Source organism: Carcharodon carcharias, chromosome 5 (assembly GCF_017639515.1).
Source record: "Carcharodon carcharias isolate sCarCar2 chromosome 5, sCarCar2.pri, whole genome shotgun sequence".
Taxonomy (NCBI): domain Eukaryota; kingdom Metazoa; phylum Chordata; class Chondrichthyes; order Lamniformes; family Lamnidae; genus Carcharodon; species Carcharodon carcharias.
In genome coordinates, this window is record NC_054471.1 from 72,217,654 (window position 1) to 72,234,569 (window position 16,916).

General features: G+C 40.8%; 1 protein-coding gene across 4 annotated transcripts in view; it reads right to left on the bottom strand.

The window, feature by feature from the left end:
• Nucleotides 1-12,973: 12,973 nt before the first annotated feature.
• map7b (microtubule-associated protein 7b) overlaps nucleotides 12,974-16,916 on the bottom strand; it is a 170,516-nt gene continuing 166,573 nt past the window's right edge. For all 4 annotated transcript variants that reach the window (XM_041187175.1, XM_041187176.1, XM_041187174.1 and 1 more), the window contains exon 18: nucleotides 12,974-15,750. In XM_041187175.1, coding sequence (XP_041043109.1) covers nucleotides 15,740-15,750 — 11 coding nt within the window. In that variant the 3' untranslated portion in view covers nucleotides 12,974-15,739. The remainder of the gene's footprint in view (nucleotides 15,751-16,916) is intronic.

A 16,916-nucleotide genomic window follows, 5' to 3' on the forward strand; every position in this document is an offset into this window, starting at 1 on the left:
AGGAGAAATTGTTCAGTGTGAGAACAAGTTCAGCCAGACGGAGGAGAGTAGTGATGGATGGGGATTGTTCGGGCCTCTGTTCGTGGAAGAAGCTAAGGGCCCTCAGACCATCCTGGTGGGGGATGGAGGTGTAGAGGGATTGGACGTCCATGGTGAAGAGGAAGAGGTTGGGGCCAGGGAACTGGAAATTGTTGAAGTGACGTAAGGTGTCAGAGGAATCATGGATGTAGGTGGGAAGGGACTGGACAAGGGGAGAGAGAAGGGAGTCAAAATAACGAGAAATGAGTTCTGTGGGGCAGGAGCAAGCTGAGACGATCGGTCTACCGGGGCAGTTCTGTTTGTGGATTTTGGGTAGGAGGTAGATTTGGGCCGTCCAAGGTTGGGCGACTATCGGGTTAGAAGCTGTGGGAGGAAGATCTCCAGAGGAGATGAGGTCAGTGACAGTCCTGGAAACAATGGCTTGATGTTCAGTGGTGGGGTCATGGTCCAGGGAGAGGTAGGAGGAAGTGTCTGAGAGTTGATGCTCAGCCTCCGCGAGGTAGAGGTCAGTGTGCCAGACAACAACAGCACCATCCTTGTCAGCGGGTTTGATGACCTGAGAGGGTTGGCCCTGAGAGAATGGAGTGCAGTAAGTTCAGAGAGAGACAGGTTAGAATAGGTGAGAGGAGCAGAGAAATTGAGACGACTAATGTCGCGCCGACAGTTCTCAATGAAAAGATCAAGAGAAGGTAAGAATCCAGAGGGAGGGGTCCAGGTGGAGGGAGAATATTGGAGGTGGGTAAAAGGATCCGTTGAATGGGGAGAGGGCTCCTGCCCAAAGAAGTGAGCCCAGAGACGAAGACAGCGGAAGAAGAGTTCAGCATCATGCCGAGCCCGAAATTCATTGAGGTGAGGGCGTAAGGGTATGAAACTAAGTACTTTGCTGAGCACTGAACGTTCAGCATCGGAGAGGGGAAGGTCAGGGGGTATAGTGAATACACGGCTGGGGCTGGGATTGGAAGATGGGGTGGGGACAGAGGGACAGGCAGGGGTGGAGGGTCCTAGATGGGTGTTGGTGTCGATGAGTTCTTGGAGCTTGCGTTCCTTAGCACTTGAGAGAAAGAGAAAAAGTTTCTTGTTGAGGCGTCGGATGAGCCGAAGAATAACATGAAACTGGGGGCACGCGCAGCTTTGAAAAAGGGTACGGCGGTGCTGCTGGAGGGAGAGGTCGAGTGTGTTCATATAGCGGCGCATGGCACTGAGTGTGGATTTCAGAATGTGACGGGAACAGCAGTCCGAGAAACGTTTTATGTCCCGGAGATACCTGTAATCCTGGGTGGGTTCGAAACATGAGGGGTGGAATTTCAGTTGAAATCCACGTGGGGTAAGTTGGAGACAGAGACAGTCACTGAGAAAGGAGATATGGCTGTGAAAGCGGGTTTTAGTAAAGGAGGGAAATGGAAAGCAATGAAGGTGAGCAAGGCAAAAAACAGGTACGGAAATCTTGTCGCAGAGAGAACAGAACTTCTTCAAGGAGGTAGGCATTTCTTGAAGAGCAGTGGCAGTCAAACACAGAGATAAAAACAAAAAAACTGCGGATGCTGGAAATTCAAAACAAAAACAGAATTACCTGGAAAAACTCAGCAGGTCTGGCAGCATTGGCGGAGAAGAAAAGAGTTAACGTTTCAAGTCCTCATGACCCTTCGACAGAACTTGAGTTCGAGTCCAACCCACGGTCGTTGACAGGGCCCTCAACCGTGTCCGGCCCATCTCCCGCGCATCCGCCCTCACGCCTTCTCCTCCCTCCCAGAAACATGATAGGGTCCCCCTTGTCCTCACTTATCACCCCACCAGCCTCCGCATTCAAAGGATCATCCTCCGCCATTTCTGCCAAATCCAGCATGATGCCACCACCAAACACATCTTCCCTTCACCCCCCCTATCGGCATTCCGTAGGTATCGCTCCCTCCGGGACACCCTGGTCCTCTCCTCCATCACCCCCTACTCCTCAACCCCCTCCTATGGCACCTCCCCATGCCCATGCAAAAGATGCTACACCTGCCCCTTCACTTCCTCTCTCCTCACCGTCCAAGGGCCCAAACACTCCTTTCAAGTGAAGCAGTATTTCACTTGCATTTCCCCCAACTTAGTCTACTGCATTCGTTGCTCCCAATGCGGTCTCCTCTACATTGGAGAGACCAAACGTAAACTGGGCGACCGCTTTGCAGAACACCTGCGGTCTGTCCGCAAGAATGACCCAAACCTCCCTGTCGCTTGCCATTTTAACACTCCACCCTGCTCTCTTGCCCACATGTCTGTCCTTGGCTGCTGCATTGTTCCAGTGAAGTCCAACGCAAACTGGAGGAACAACACCTTATCTTCCGACTAGGCACTTTACAGCCTTCCAGACTGAATATTGAATTCAACAACTTTAGGTCTTGAGCTCCCTCCTCCATCCCCACCCCCTTTCTGTTTCCCCCTTCCTTTTGTTTTTCTCCAATAAATTATATAGATTTTTCTTTTCCCACCTATTTCCATTATTTTTAAATATTTTTAAATCTTTTATGCTCTCCCCACCCCCACGAGAGCTATACCTTGAGTGCCCTACCATCCATTCTTAATTGGCACATTCGTTTAGATAATATCACCAATTTAACACCTATGTGTTCTTTTGTTCTGTTGTTTGTGACATCTTTTGATGATCTGCTTCTATCACTGCTTGTTTGTCCCTACAACCACACCAACCCCCTCCACTTCTCTCTCTCTCTCTCTCTCTCTCTCTCCCCCCCCCCACCCCCCACCCCCACCAACACACACACCTTAAACCAGCTTATATTTCAACTCTTTCTTGGACTCGAACTCAAGTTCTGTCGAAGGGTCATGAGGACTCGAAACGTCAACTCTTTTCTTCTCCGCCAATGCTGCCAGACCTGCTGAGTTTTTCCAGGTAATTCTGTTTTTGTACCATCTACAAGATGCACTGCAGGAACTCACCAAGCTTCCTTAGACAGCACCTTCCAAATGCATGACCACTACCATCTAGGTCAAAGGCAACAGCCACATGGGAACATGACCGCCTGGAAGCTCCCCTGCAAGTCATTCACCATCCTGATTGGAACTATAATCACCATTCCTTCACTGTCGCTGGGTTAAAATCTTGGAACTCCCTCCCTAACAGCACTGTGGGTATACCTACCCACATGTATTGCAGCGGCTCAAGAAGGCAGCTCACCATCACCTTCTCAAGGGCATTTAGAGATGGGCGATAAATGCTGTCCATGCAGGAAGAGTGGGACCTTCGTGTATATGTACATAGGTCATTGAAGATGGCAGGGTATGTTGAGAGAGCAGTTAATAAAGCATATAGTATCTTAGGCTTTATTAATAGGAGCATTGAGTCCAAGAGTAAGGAGGTCATGTTGAACTTGTATAAGACACTAGTAAGGCCTCATCTGAAGTACAGCGTCTAGTTCTGGCTGCCATGCTTGAGGAAGGACATGAAGGCATTTGACAGAGTACAGAGGAGATTCACAAGAATGATTCCTGGATGAAGAACTGTAGCTATGAGGGTAGACTGGAGAGGTTGGGACTGTTTTCTTTGGAGAAAAGAAGGCTGAGAGGAGACGATAGAGGTATTCAAGATCCTGATGGGGATGGACAGGGTAAATAGTGAAAAACTGCTCCCAATTGTCAGGACTCACCGGGGGTAGTGCCCTGGAATATCAAGCTCCACTGCTCCCCAAGCTGCAACAAACGTGAAAAAGTTTGATCAACCCACCTAATTGTTTAATTTATGTTAACAGAATACGAGCATCAGGTTTATAAACTTAATTAGTAAATAACTGTTCATTGAACAAATTGTCTTTAACCAGTGGCAAAAAAAAAGAAATATGAACTGCTAATTTCTAACTCTGTAACTTGAACTCCGCCCCCCCCCCCCCTTAAATCCTTATACACATTTATATAAGATATATAAGACACACAAAAACATGGATTTTAGGGGTGGGATAAAACAATTCAATAGCACCAATTCCAGAGTACAGGATTCAGTGGGTTGATTTTGATCGATGTCTTCTAGATTCCTATCAGTTCTTCGCTGATGACACGAGGCGGTCTTCCAGCACTTTCAGTCTTTAGTTCATTGGTTAGCACTTGCTTTTCAATGTCTCTAACAGTGATTTCCCCTTTCCCTCGTAACAGGAGTTTTCAGAGAGAGAGAGAGAGAGCAGGTTATAGAGATATAAGGGGGAAAAGCTGGCTAGCTATTATTGTAGCATTACTGGAATCTGACACACACAGGAGCAAGAGGCTTTAGGTCTTTTCTCTTTTCAGGCTAGGAGCTATTCTGCTGCACTGCTCTCACACAAACCCTGGTCACCTGGTCAGGAGGCAATTAAAACATTGTTGCCAGGCAGTTCCCCATTAGATCAGACTCCTCAGCACCATCCTGTTGTTCATTGCACATTCTGTTCCAGGACAGCAACATTGTATATATCCCTCACACTGTTCCAGTAGACACATTATTGTAATTTTAATCCACAGTCCAACAGAAATAAAAAGATATGTTCTTTACACACCCAAAAGAACATCAAGAACTCATGGGCACAGATTCAAAATAATTGGCAAAAGGAGTAAATGTGATATGAGGAAAAATATTTTCATCTACAGGGTGGTTGTAGTCTGAAACTTCCTGAAAGGGTGGTGGAAGCAGGTTCAATTGAGGTATTCAAAAGGGAATTAGATTGCTCCCTGAAAAGAGTGAATGTGCAAGGTTATGGGGATAAGGCAGGGGAGTGGGACTAGGTGGAATGCTCCTTCAGAGTGCCAGTCAGACTCAATATACCAAATGGCCTCCTTCTGCACTGTAAAGATACTGTGATAGCCTGAGTACTGTCATACCTTTTAACATAGCTTCCCAATGCACCATACCCAATTGTCCCTCATACATTCATAGTTTCTTTTGTTTAGATTTTAAAATCCTAGTTCCTGATTGAACTACATCAGTTTCAAACTTAATGTAGAATTCTATCATTTCCTAAAGGCTGCTTTACAACAAGATTACTAATTAGCCTTTTTTCATTGCACAATACCAGATCTAAAATAATCCCTGCCCTAGATAGGTCATCAAAGTACTGCTCTAGGAAACCATCTCACATGCTTTCCAAGAATTCATCTTCTGCAATATGGACACTAATTAGATTTATCCAATCCAATATGTAGATTGAAATCCCACATGATTACTATATTACCCTCGTTACAGGCACCTCTAATTTCCTGATTTATACTATGATTTACATTACCACTGCTGTTTGGTAGCCTATAAACAACTCCCATAAATGTTTTTTTTTACTATTGGTTCATGGGATTTGGCTGTTGTTTAGGAGTAAACCACATTGAGGCAGGTCTGAAGTACATGCAGGCCAGACCAGGTAAGGATGGCAGATTTCTCACATTAGTGAGCCAGAATTGCAGTGGTTTCATTGTCATTATCAGACTTATAAGCCATATTTTTGTTGAATTTAAATTTCACCATCTGCTGTGATGGGATTTGAACCTGGGTCCCCAGAGGATTACCCTGGGTCTCTGGAATACCACTATGGCACTGGTTGCCCCCAGTTCTGCCACTTACTGTTTCTTATTTCAACCCAAGATGAATCCACATCTTGATCTTTAAAACTAAGGCCATCTCCCACTATAATACTAATGACCTCTTTAATTAACAGAGCTACCCCACCACCTTTTCCCTGCTTCCTGTCCTTTCTGAATGTCACATACCCCTGGATATTCAGTTCCCATGTTTTGGTTTCCTTGTAGCCACATCTCTGGTAATAGCTATCAAGTCATACAGATGAATTTCTATTTGAGCTGACAATTCATGTTTTATTGCGAATGCTGCAGACATTCAGACACAGAGCCCTTAATTCATTTTTTAAAACTGTTTTTGTAAATTCTGGCCCTATCTGGCGACATACTCTTAACTTTGCAATCACTGCCCTTCCTGCCATACTCTGATTATCATTACCTTTATTGCTGCCTTGTTTATATAGTTTACAGCCATAAAAGGTGAGAATGATCAAAACGACTTTGTGAAGATTAAAAGCAGGTTCAGACAAGGGTGTGTTTTCTCCCCAGATTTATTCAGTTTGTGTAACTAAAAGATTCTTAGAGAGACTGAAGACCTTCCTGGATTATTAGTTGGAGGCTACAATCTTAATAATTTGATATGCCAATAACACCATTCATATCACCGACTCTGAAGAGAAACTGCTAAAAGATTTTGGATAGTGTAATGAATGAAAGTGAAAAGAAAAGGTTGAGCATAAATTGCAAGTAAGCAAAATGTCTTTTAGTGTTCAAAAAGAAAATCATACCAGAATGCAAGATCACTGTGAAGAATTAAATGATCAACCAAGTTGACAAACTTTGCTAAAAGCAAAAGTTTGGAGAGACCAAACGCAGACTGGGTGACTGCTTTGCGGAACACCTTTGGTCTGTCTGCAAGCATTACCCAGACCTCCCTGTCGCTTGCCATTTCAATACCCCACCTTGCTCGCATGCCCACATGTCCATCCTTGGCCTTCTGCAATGTTCCAGTAAAGCTCAATGCAAACTGGTGGAACTGCACCTCATCTTCCGACTAGGCACTTTACAGCCTTCTTGACTTATCATTGAGTTCAGCAACTTCAGACCATGAACTCTCTCCTCCATCCTCAGCCCCTTTTTCAATATTCATTTTTATTATTTTATTTTTATCCACTTACTTTTATTTTTATTTATTTTCATTTTTATTAATTTTATCCCCAACTTTTATCCTATTTTTGATCTTTTTTCCCCACCACCATCGCCTCCCTCCACCCCACCCCCACAAGGGCCATCTGTCACTTGTTTATGTTGTTCTTTTCAGAATACTTACCTTTGTCCTTCTATTATCACATTCTGCCTTCTTACCTTAATGCCACTATCAGCACCTCCTTCATCCCTATTACCATTAACACTCCCTTTTGTCGTTTTGTTCATGACATCTTTGTCAAACTCATCTTTGCCCCCACCTATCGCTGGCCTTCTGTCGAGTTTCACCTACTCCATCCACACCACCCCCCCTCCTTAAACAGCATAATTTTCATCACATTTTTACCTTTCGTTAGTTCTGAAGAAGAGTCATAAGAACTCGAAATGTCAACTCTGTTTTTCTCTCCACGGACGCTGTCAGACCTGCTGAGTTTTTCCAGCACTTTCTGTTTTTGTTTCGGGCAAACTTTGCTACCTAGCAAGTATGTTAATGTCAGGCGGAATGTGTGGCTAAGAAATAAGACAAAGGATTGAAATGGCCAAAGATGCATTTCAAAAAATGAAAAAGATTATGATCAACATAGAATTAGTAGTCAAAACAAAGCTGAGAATCCTAAAATGCTGCATCACATCAATTTAGATATACGGAAGTGAGTGTTGGACGTTCAGCACAAGCAATGCAGAGAAGAATCGAGGTGGCAGAGTTGTGGTTTTTGAGGCAAATAATGAAGATATCTTGGACACATCACACTACCAACGAATAGGTGTGAGCAAAATCTGAAACCAAAAGAACTCTTGCTGACCAAGATCAGGAAGAGGCATATGGAATCTCTTGGGCACATAAGAACTTATGATTTAGAAAGTCTGATGCTGATGGGAAAGATCGATGGTAAAAGATTGAGGTAAACACAGATCAACCTTTTTAAACAACCTCACAAATTGGATGAATGTACCACCAACAAAGATGATCCATGCCTCCATAGCAAGATTAACATGGGACTCCATGGTCTCCAACATCCTCTTTGTATTGGCACCTGAAGTGAGAGAGAGTGGGTTTACAGACCCATACAACTCAGGCCATTCATGTGTTTATTTGGCAATACTTGTAAAGGAAAGGCTGATTTGATCATTCCTCCTTTCCACCTCCCTTCCAGAAAACAACTGACTGATGGTGATGTCATGAGCCTGGTCCTGTCCTCACCCAACATCCACACTGGCACTTCCAGCATTGTTCAATGGGTAGTGAATAAGAACTCTGATTGATTTTCCTTTCCTTTGCCAGATACAGGATACTTATACTGTCCATACAACCATCCTGGCTGAGAGCAACTAATATAGCAGACAGCATGAATTTGACTTTCCTGGTTGTATCTCTCAACACCAGGCAAATCACTGAATTAGCAAGGGGATTGCACACTGATTGGATATGAACACTACACAAGACTAATTAGCAACCGGTTTAGTACAATGGAATTTATATTTGACTCTGAACTATGTTTGAGAAGGCTGTATATTTGTCAGGAATTAATATGAAGAATGGCTTTGTTTAACAGTGCCAAACAAAAAAAACCTGTTCATATGCTTTGCATTTACATTAGCTAAAGCGAACGAACAGCTTCAAAAACAGCTGTAAATACAAGTGTATGAAATAACAGCAGCAATTATGCAAAATGCTGTGGGAGACAAGCTTATAACTCAAGCTGTAGGTCTTCCCAGTATCCTTCATTTGTATAGGAACAGAAAATCTTATTACAGCCTTCCAGACTCAACATTGAGTTGAACAATTTCAGGACATAACCTCAGCCCCACCCCTCAACTTTTTGGATGGAAGCTGCTGGTGATTCCGCTTTCCCCCCACAATTCATTGGGTGAAGCATTTGCTAGAATTTTGTCAGCGTCACTTTGCACTCAGTTAAAAGGAAACTGTTGCCACTTTTATTTAAAGCTGCCTGTTTTTTCTCAATATTTAAAAACTTCCATCTTTTGCAGCTGATTGGTGTAATGAGCATGGGAGAGAGAATCTGTGAGGAGCTGCTCCTCTAATCACTGATTCTCTTGTTCTCTTGCTTGCTGCTCTGGTTCCTCCAATCACAGGTTCCTGCCTCCAGAAACAGAATCTATGTTTGGAGGAGCAACAGGGGAAGGAGAGAGGAAGCTATGACTGGAGATGCTGAAGCAGTTATTCTGGATGGTCCCACTGCCACCATGCAGAAACGCCAACACCAATCACGTTGTGAGGAGGCTGATAAGCCAAAAAGGGAAAAAAACGGAGGGAGGCAGTGGCTGAAAACCAAGTAACAAGTCCGAGGGCAGGGCTCAAAGGAGCTGCCACTCAGCCCTATGCCTGCTCAGACCCCGCAGTCGTTCACGCAGATGGGCTGGGACCTTGGCTGACTTCACTTTTTCACAGTATCAAGAACCCAGATAAGTTTGCAGAATGTTGTTTTGAAAGGAAGTGAGAAATGGAGAAAATTTGCATAAGCACTGGTGATTGGTAGGGTTGAGGGTCCAAGGTCTGGTGCTATTTGTTATCTGATGGTTAGCTTGGTGCTGCAGCATTATTCTGTGCTATTCCGCTATTACACAGTTTGATACTTGGAAGTCAGTATCCTGACATGATCTTCAGCACTCACTTTAGGCAGAAGTATTGAGAGGAAAGAAACTTGAAATCGACAGAATCAAACTAAAGAATGCTCGAGATTGCCAATTGCTTGCATTTAATTTTTAAAAGAGGTTGCAGACATGAGACAATAAGTTACCCTGTGCCAAATGTTTAGAATTTTCATTTTGGAAATGGACTACTGGAGATTTATTTATAATAAATTAACAAAAATATTTTATTTAGAAAATTAATTTGTAGGAAATGGAATCCCAGCTCCTGGCTCACAACTTCCAAGTTTAAAGATTTTCTTTATTCATTCACAGGATGTGGCTTTCGCTGGTGAGGCCAGCATTTGTTGCCCATTACTAATCGCCCTTGAGAAGGTGGTGGTGAGCTGCCTTCTTGAACCGCTGCAGTCCCTGTGGTGTAGGTGCACCCACAGTGCTGTTTGATAATATAAATAGTCTTTGGTGCTTGTGCTATTGAAAAAAGGAAACCCTAAAAGAATTCAACACAAATCCAAGTTAATACGTGGCTGTATCACCTAATGAAGGAGTTAGCGAGAATGAAAAAGGAGTCCCTGAGAATCAAAAAGTAGCCTTCAAGAAAATCTTAAAAACAGCCCTTGAAAAAAAAAATGGATTCCTGCATGACAGTAGGACCATGGTAAGTTTCATTTTTACAAAGTAAATGCCATATAGTCATGAAACATAAAACTTGATGCCTTTATTCAGTGTAATAGGTAATGTGGTGGCAGGACGAAATAAGCCCTCAACATGAAGAGAATACAATGAGGAATCAGGTACAGCATAAAAATCAGGTTAGGAGACAAGGAGAAAGTAGTATAGGAAAGGAAGACAGAGTGTTTATTGAGCCATACACATAAATAGAGAAAAAAATTGGGATCCAGAGCAGCAAGCGTAATAGCTTTGATTGTCAGGTCAGATCAGTCTTGCGTTAACAGTAAGATGCTCAACAAGACAGAGGAAACTGTCCAATTGCCCTTACAATAATCAAAAATTACCACTATAGATTAGAATTCCTTGAGCAATTGGAAGAATGAACAGCGAGCAACACAGTGACTAATGGCGCAAGAGGGCAGAATGCAGGAAGCTTTACAACATGTGGGTTTTCCACTTTAACTCAAGTGAGGAGCAGAGTGCCTGTTGTCTATAAATTAAACTCCTGGTGCCTGTCTCCTGTGTTCATTTTCCTATTCTTGTGTTCTTACGAGCTGCTTCCCCTGTAGCAACAGCAGCATTGAAGGTGGAAGGCTACTGAACTGCCAGTGACGGCAGTTGAAATAGCTATGGTGGGCAACTTGGAGAAGCTCTGGCTTTAGAAGGGCCTTACTGCAGATTGCAGTATCTTGGAGGCAGCCAAGCACCAATACTGGCACTATTGCAGAGACTGGCAGGACAACAGTGCTGTCAAACTGAAGGAGAAGTATCCAGCTCTCACGGTGCCAGTGACACTGTCGTGGGGCAACGCCTCAAGGTTCACTGGTCTGCATGAGAACCATGTCCAGGAATGAAAAGAACCTTCCAAAGGTCTCCATTGTGCTTTGAAATTCAAAAAAAAGTGCAGGATGGTGTCATTATAGTAGTTGCCTGAGTATCCATTGAACCTGTCAGGACTGTGCCCAGACGCTCCAACACTATAGGCTCTGCTGCAGTGTGCATATAGATCCTACATTCATTAGTTGACTGCCCTTCTTACAAGCTCAATGCCTCCCAAAATTGTGAGCAGGTTCACTGATTAATTTGTCTTCTATAGGCTGAGCACTGGAGTCATTATCTATTTCATTACAGTAATGAGAGGGGGAGATGGTGGCATACTGGTAATATCACTAAACTAGTAATCCAGAGGGCCAGGCTAATAGTCTGGGGACATGGGTTCAAATCTCACTATGGCAGCTGGTGGAAATTAAATTCAATTAATAAATCTGTAATATAAAGCTAGTCTCAGTAATGGTAATCATGACAACTAACATCTGATTCAATAATGCCCTTTAAGGAAGGAAATCTGCTGTTCTTATCTGATCTGGTCTATGTGTAACACCTAAGGAAATGTGCTTGACACTTTACTAGCAAGCTACTCTGTTCAGGGGCAATTTAGGGATGGGCAACAAATGCTGGCCTTGCCAGCAACACCCACATTTCATAAAAGGTTAAAGGGGAAAAAAAAAGTAATCTTTGGATGCAAACTGGTTCTTGTCATCCAAGTCCCTGCCCTTGCTTCTGCACAGATCATTCTAACTGATATGCCTGCTATGGCTTTTGTCATTTAGTTTGTGTATCCATAACTGGATCAAGTATGTGATGAAGTCTAGAAACAAATGATTCTTGTATAACCTGAAATGAACACTAGTGAACAGGTAATAATGGAAAATGCTGTAAGTACTCAGCAGATATGGCAGCATCTGTGGAGAGAGAAACAGAGTTATGTTTTAGGTCGTGAACCTTTTGGTTTTCATTTCAGATTTCCAGCATCTACAGTGCTTTGCATCAGTGAACAGGTTATTGGTGAACAGGCATTACTTGATCACACTATTGATGACTCCTTCCCTTTACTTTACTGATGGTTATAGATCGATAGGGCAGTAACTGGCTCGCTTGCAATTGGCCAGATTTTGACGACATTTTTGGCAATTTTCTACATCTAATTGATGCCAGTCGTAGGGCTGGAACAGTTCGACTAGTGATGCCGTTAACTGTTACACAGATCCTTAGCACCAAGGCTGAGACCATCAAGGTCCATAGCCTCCAAGTGTACTTCAGCTATTTTGTAATGCCTACTGGGTGAATTAAATTGGATGGGCATTGCAATGGTGGGGCCTCAGGAAGAGGCCAAGTAGGATCATCCACTCAGCTGAAAACACTTGTAATCCCTTAACCATTGACTTTTGCACACATATGCTGGGTTCCATGTTCAGGATGATAGGGATATTCATAGAGTCTACTCCTTTTGTTAGTTTCCTGCTTGCATACAAACATTCCTGATTGGACATGTTAAGGTGGTGCAGAGCTTTGCATTGATCTATTAGTTCTTGAAGTGCAGACTGATCAGTTGTGAAGGGGTAATGATCAGTAAAAAGACTCCATGACTTCATTGGACTTGTGGTGATAAGATTTTATGGTACCTAGAATCAATAAGGACTCCTAGGGACATACTTATTTGCCTGGTGGGTTTATCTTGCTAGTAGAAATAAACATACCCAAAGCTGTAGCAGTCCAGAATGTTGGCTAATAGCTGAGTTTGACAGCATCAGCTCAATTAGTCTTTGAATTAGTTCTCCTGAAGATAGTAATCTTCAAATGTTGGTTGATACATACACATGCTTGTTACCCTATAATCATCCAGAAAATACTCCAATTACAGTGGATGATCTTTCACCTTGCATTTGGGCATTAAGACTAACATTAAATAGTAGGTTGTTATAAATTTGAGGCTACATCAATTTAATACTGCAATTCCAAATGCAGTTTTGAATTATTTTGGATTAAAGGTTAGTTGCAGAAGTTTTAAAATTTATTTGAATGATACACTCAAAGATATATAAGCTTGTAATGTACTACATTCCGAAAGCCATGATGAGGGAAATCATGAGAGTTTTTATTTTCGTTAAAATATTGCAAAGCAATTCTGAAATTTTCGTTAGTCAATTTACAACTTTGGGTTAACATACTTTGAACAGATGCAAATATTTAAGTGGTAACCAGTGATGGGAATGCTGATTGGCAGGGTGGGAAAAGAGAAAGTGATGCAGGGAAACTTATGTAGAAACAGACTAGGGCCACAAAAAAAACCAAATTGAATAAATGATATAAGGCGAGCCAGGAAAGTTTTATAAGTCACAGTTTTAAAAATATAATTCAATCAATTCTGATATGTATATTTTCTGCCTGATCTTTCTCATTACAAATAAGATTAGTCCGTTCAGATTTTAAATTTAGTGCCCTATGTTGTGTGGCAGAACAATGGCCGACAACAATACCCTTGATACTGAGATCTGTTGGATACTAAAGTTCTGGAAAGGGGAAGTACTGGGCTTAGTCAGTTTATAAGTCCCAGTGTTAATAGTAGAATGTACTGTAAAAACAAACAGGACTTAATTACGAGGGAAAAAAAATCACAGTAGAATGAGAACAATGTACACAAATGGAACCTTGATAGATAAACTTTAAAGCACAAAAACCCATAATGAATAAACAATGAACTATTCTTTATTAACAATGTTTTCTGAAAAAATGGTATATCTGTAATCCAATTGTATCAGTCAAAATGGTGCAAATGTTAGTCAAGGCACCGTTTTCAAACCAGTTCTATAGGAATAATAAAATTGCAATACAGAGTAGTTACAGAAACTATTATTTTATTGCATTTTGTTTGTGCAAGTTATCAAACTTGTCTACAACAAATTGAGGATTATCTTTTCAAGCTACAAAAGTTGGGTAGATTGGGAAATGCAGAGAAAGTGGAAAATCAAGGGATGTTTTTCTTTAAACTCATGTAGGTTTTACTGAACCTTCACTCTTTAGTTACTCATATTAGAAACCATTTCGTTGGCAGGTACAGATATTGCCGATCCTCTTCATAAACATGTACAATTCATTTAGTCCATTGTTTGTATATTCAAAGTAAGAAGGAAAGAGGTACAAAGGCCTGAAATATTCAATTTTCAGTCTCCTCTGCATGAGGAAAAAAAAATCAATTCAAAGCATTCCGCTGGTAAAACTAAATCAGCAATAAATCACATGTCTGATTAGTGTGGAAATTATCACACCACAACTGCAAACCAATTTAGAATCTAAAAATGTTAACTCAAAAGAACTTTTTGTACACCATCTATACAGATTAAAACAAAGCTAAAGAAAATTAAAGAATTTTCCCCATTTTTAAATAATTTCTATATACATGAATGAGTATACCATACCGAAAAAAGAATTAGAACAAAATATGCAGCTATACAACGATTACTAAACAAATTGCTTAATGGCTTTTTTATACCTGCGGATGGATGAAAATTTTCAAAGCTTAGACTAAGCCTTTCCTTATGCACAAAATGTACACCAGTTGGCTTTAAATTAACCTATTTGATATACTAATTTCATGCAGTGATCAGCTATGAAAAAGGACCCTTACATAATGGTATCTGAACCATAATGCTCAGGAGAGAAAAACAAATTGACATCTGGTCATATTTAGCACGGTCTGCAATAATTTCAGTAGTACTCAAGAGGAAAAGAAAGTGCAAGTTTTACAGTCATGCTCTGTAGCAGCAATTTTTAAACATGAGATGGAAGTTATGAGCTTCATTTGTGCAGTAACTTACAAATGAGTTAAAGACTCAAAAATCTAGTATGTGAAAGTAACATAGAAGGAATGCTGTCTCAAACTCCAGGTACAAGTCAGGTTTCTTGCTCTGAAACGAGCAAAAGCAAAGACTCCATATATCTCTTTTAGTTAGTCTCATGATCTGATAAGGCAATTGAAAGCTCATCACATTTAAGTAGCATCATCTAAATTTCAACTGTCTTTTCTATCAGATCATAAGGCATTACAACTATTTGACCACACAAGTTGAATTAGAATTGTTTATATATATATATAATATATATATATATTATATATATCACTGGCATGACTAATGTGCCTCAAAGTTTCCTTGTGATAAATACCAACCTGTGTACAACAGGTGCTTTATTTATTAACCATTCACAGAATTACCATTAGAATCCAATTTATTAAACACTATTTTCAACATTTTTCTATTGTACCTGTGTTAAAAAAACTTCTGAATAGGTGGTAACAGTGAAGCATCTAAAAAAGATCTGCTTAGTATTTGAGGGATTACATACAACTCTGTAGAGCTCACTGTGCCATATTTTAACCAATAGGTTCATATATCTATCTATATGGTCTCATTTTCAACTACTTGCAGCGCAACAAGGCTTATTCAAGTAATGGGTTTTTGAAAAGTGTTAAGTACTGCTAGTTTTGAAATACTGCCCTTCACCATCACAAATCTATCATTCTCATTTCTTGTCATATTATATAGAAGAATGCCAATTCCCTGAAGGAGCATGTTGGAAAAGCAGTTTATATACAATGCATACTAAGGATGATTAACCAGTGATCAGAATTAACTAGATGTTCAGTTAGCAATGATGAATTCCTCTATCCACATCTTGCACGTTTATATTTCCATTCTCACAGTCACGGTTAGTTTCTAGTTTTTTTTTTAAATTACACGTTGGATTGTAAAATGGCTGCACTCCAATCCTTCATGATGTGAAACAAAAATAATTCCAGTAGATGTGAATGTGCTTACTGAACGACACACTTTGTTGCTCCTGCTCAACATTCTCAAATCACTTCTGAAAGAAACATAGAAAGGAGGTATAAAGGTGAGAGCAAGCAGGCATATTTATGAAATAGAAATTCACACTTCTATTCAACATGTGGAAATTATCAAAAAAAACAGAAGCCTAATCTTGAATTGGGGTTAAAGCATAAATTCAATGTCCTAAAGCACCCCTTCCAGAAAGTGAAATTTAGAACAAGTGATTCTTTCATCAATCTCCTAAGTCACACAGTAATTTTACTGAAATAGTCGTTTGGTAGTACAGAGCTTGAGTATTACTGAAAAAGAAACTCATTTCTCGTGAAAATGTTTTGTCTTATACACATCAGGACAATTTGCAAGGCAACGCCCTTTCACTAGTTCATTCCCCAGAGCAATGTCTTGACAAATCAGGTTAAGCTGCCTGGTTTGAAATTTCAAACAATGCTTGGTGGTTAACTGGCAGTGACCATCAACTGGTGCATTCTCCATGCAATGTCTCTTTTTTTCAGCAGTAGTTTTATTTAATCAATCAATTCCCCAACCTTGCAAAAGCATATGTTGAGTACCACAGATATATAGAGATAATTATATGAATTGTTGGGTGTTATTTCATGAGTCTCTGCTTCTCTTTTTCTCCCTCAAGGTTCTTTTCATATTGCAGCATTTTTCAGGATGTGTGGGGAAAATATTACTTTTTGACCAATATCACTTTTATACTTAGCATTTGTTTAGGGATTGGCCACACTTAATTCACCTTTCTTGACTTCTGCTGGTGAGGTAGGAGGTTGAAAGTACTTTATTTCCACCTGGTGCACTGTCCATTTGGTACAGGTACACATTGAACACACTGTAAACCCAGGGAATTAATTTGTGTCTGATCATACTGCCATTGTCCATTAAAAAACATACAATTAACTAAACTAAATGAATGTTAATATGGTATTTATGCTCTGAAGAAGAGTCATACGGACTCGAAAGGTTAACTCTGCCCCTCTCTCCACAGGTGAGCCAGACCTTGAGTTTTTGCATTATTTTCTGTTTTTATGTTAAATATGGTAAATTGTCTTTTCAATCGTCTATTGAACCCAGCTACACATTTTTGAATACGAATAGTCTTTTTTGAAAGAAACATATTCAACAACCAATTTCATTAACGTTTTGCAATCTTGTCCTTTTAATAATACAAGGAGAATGGAT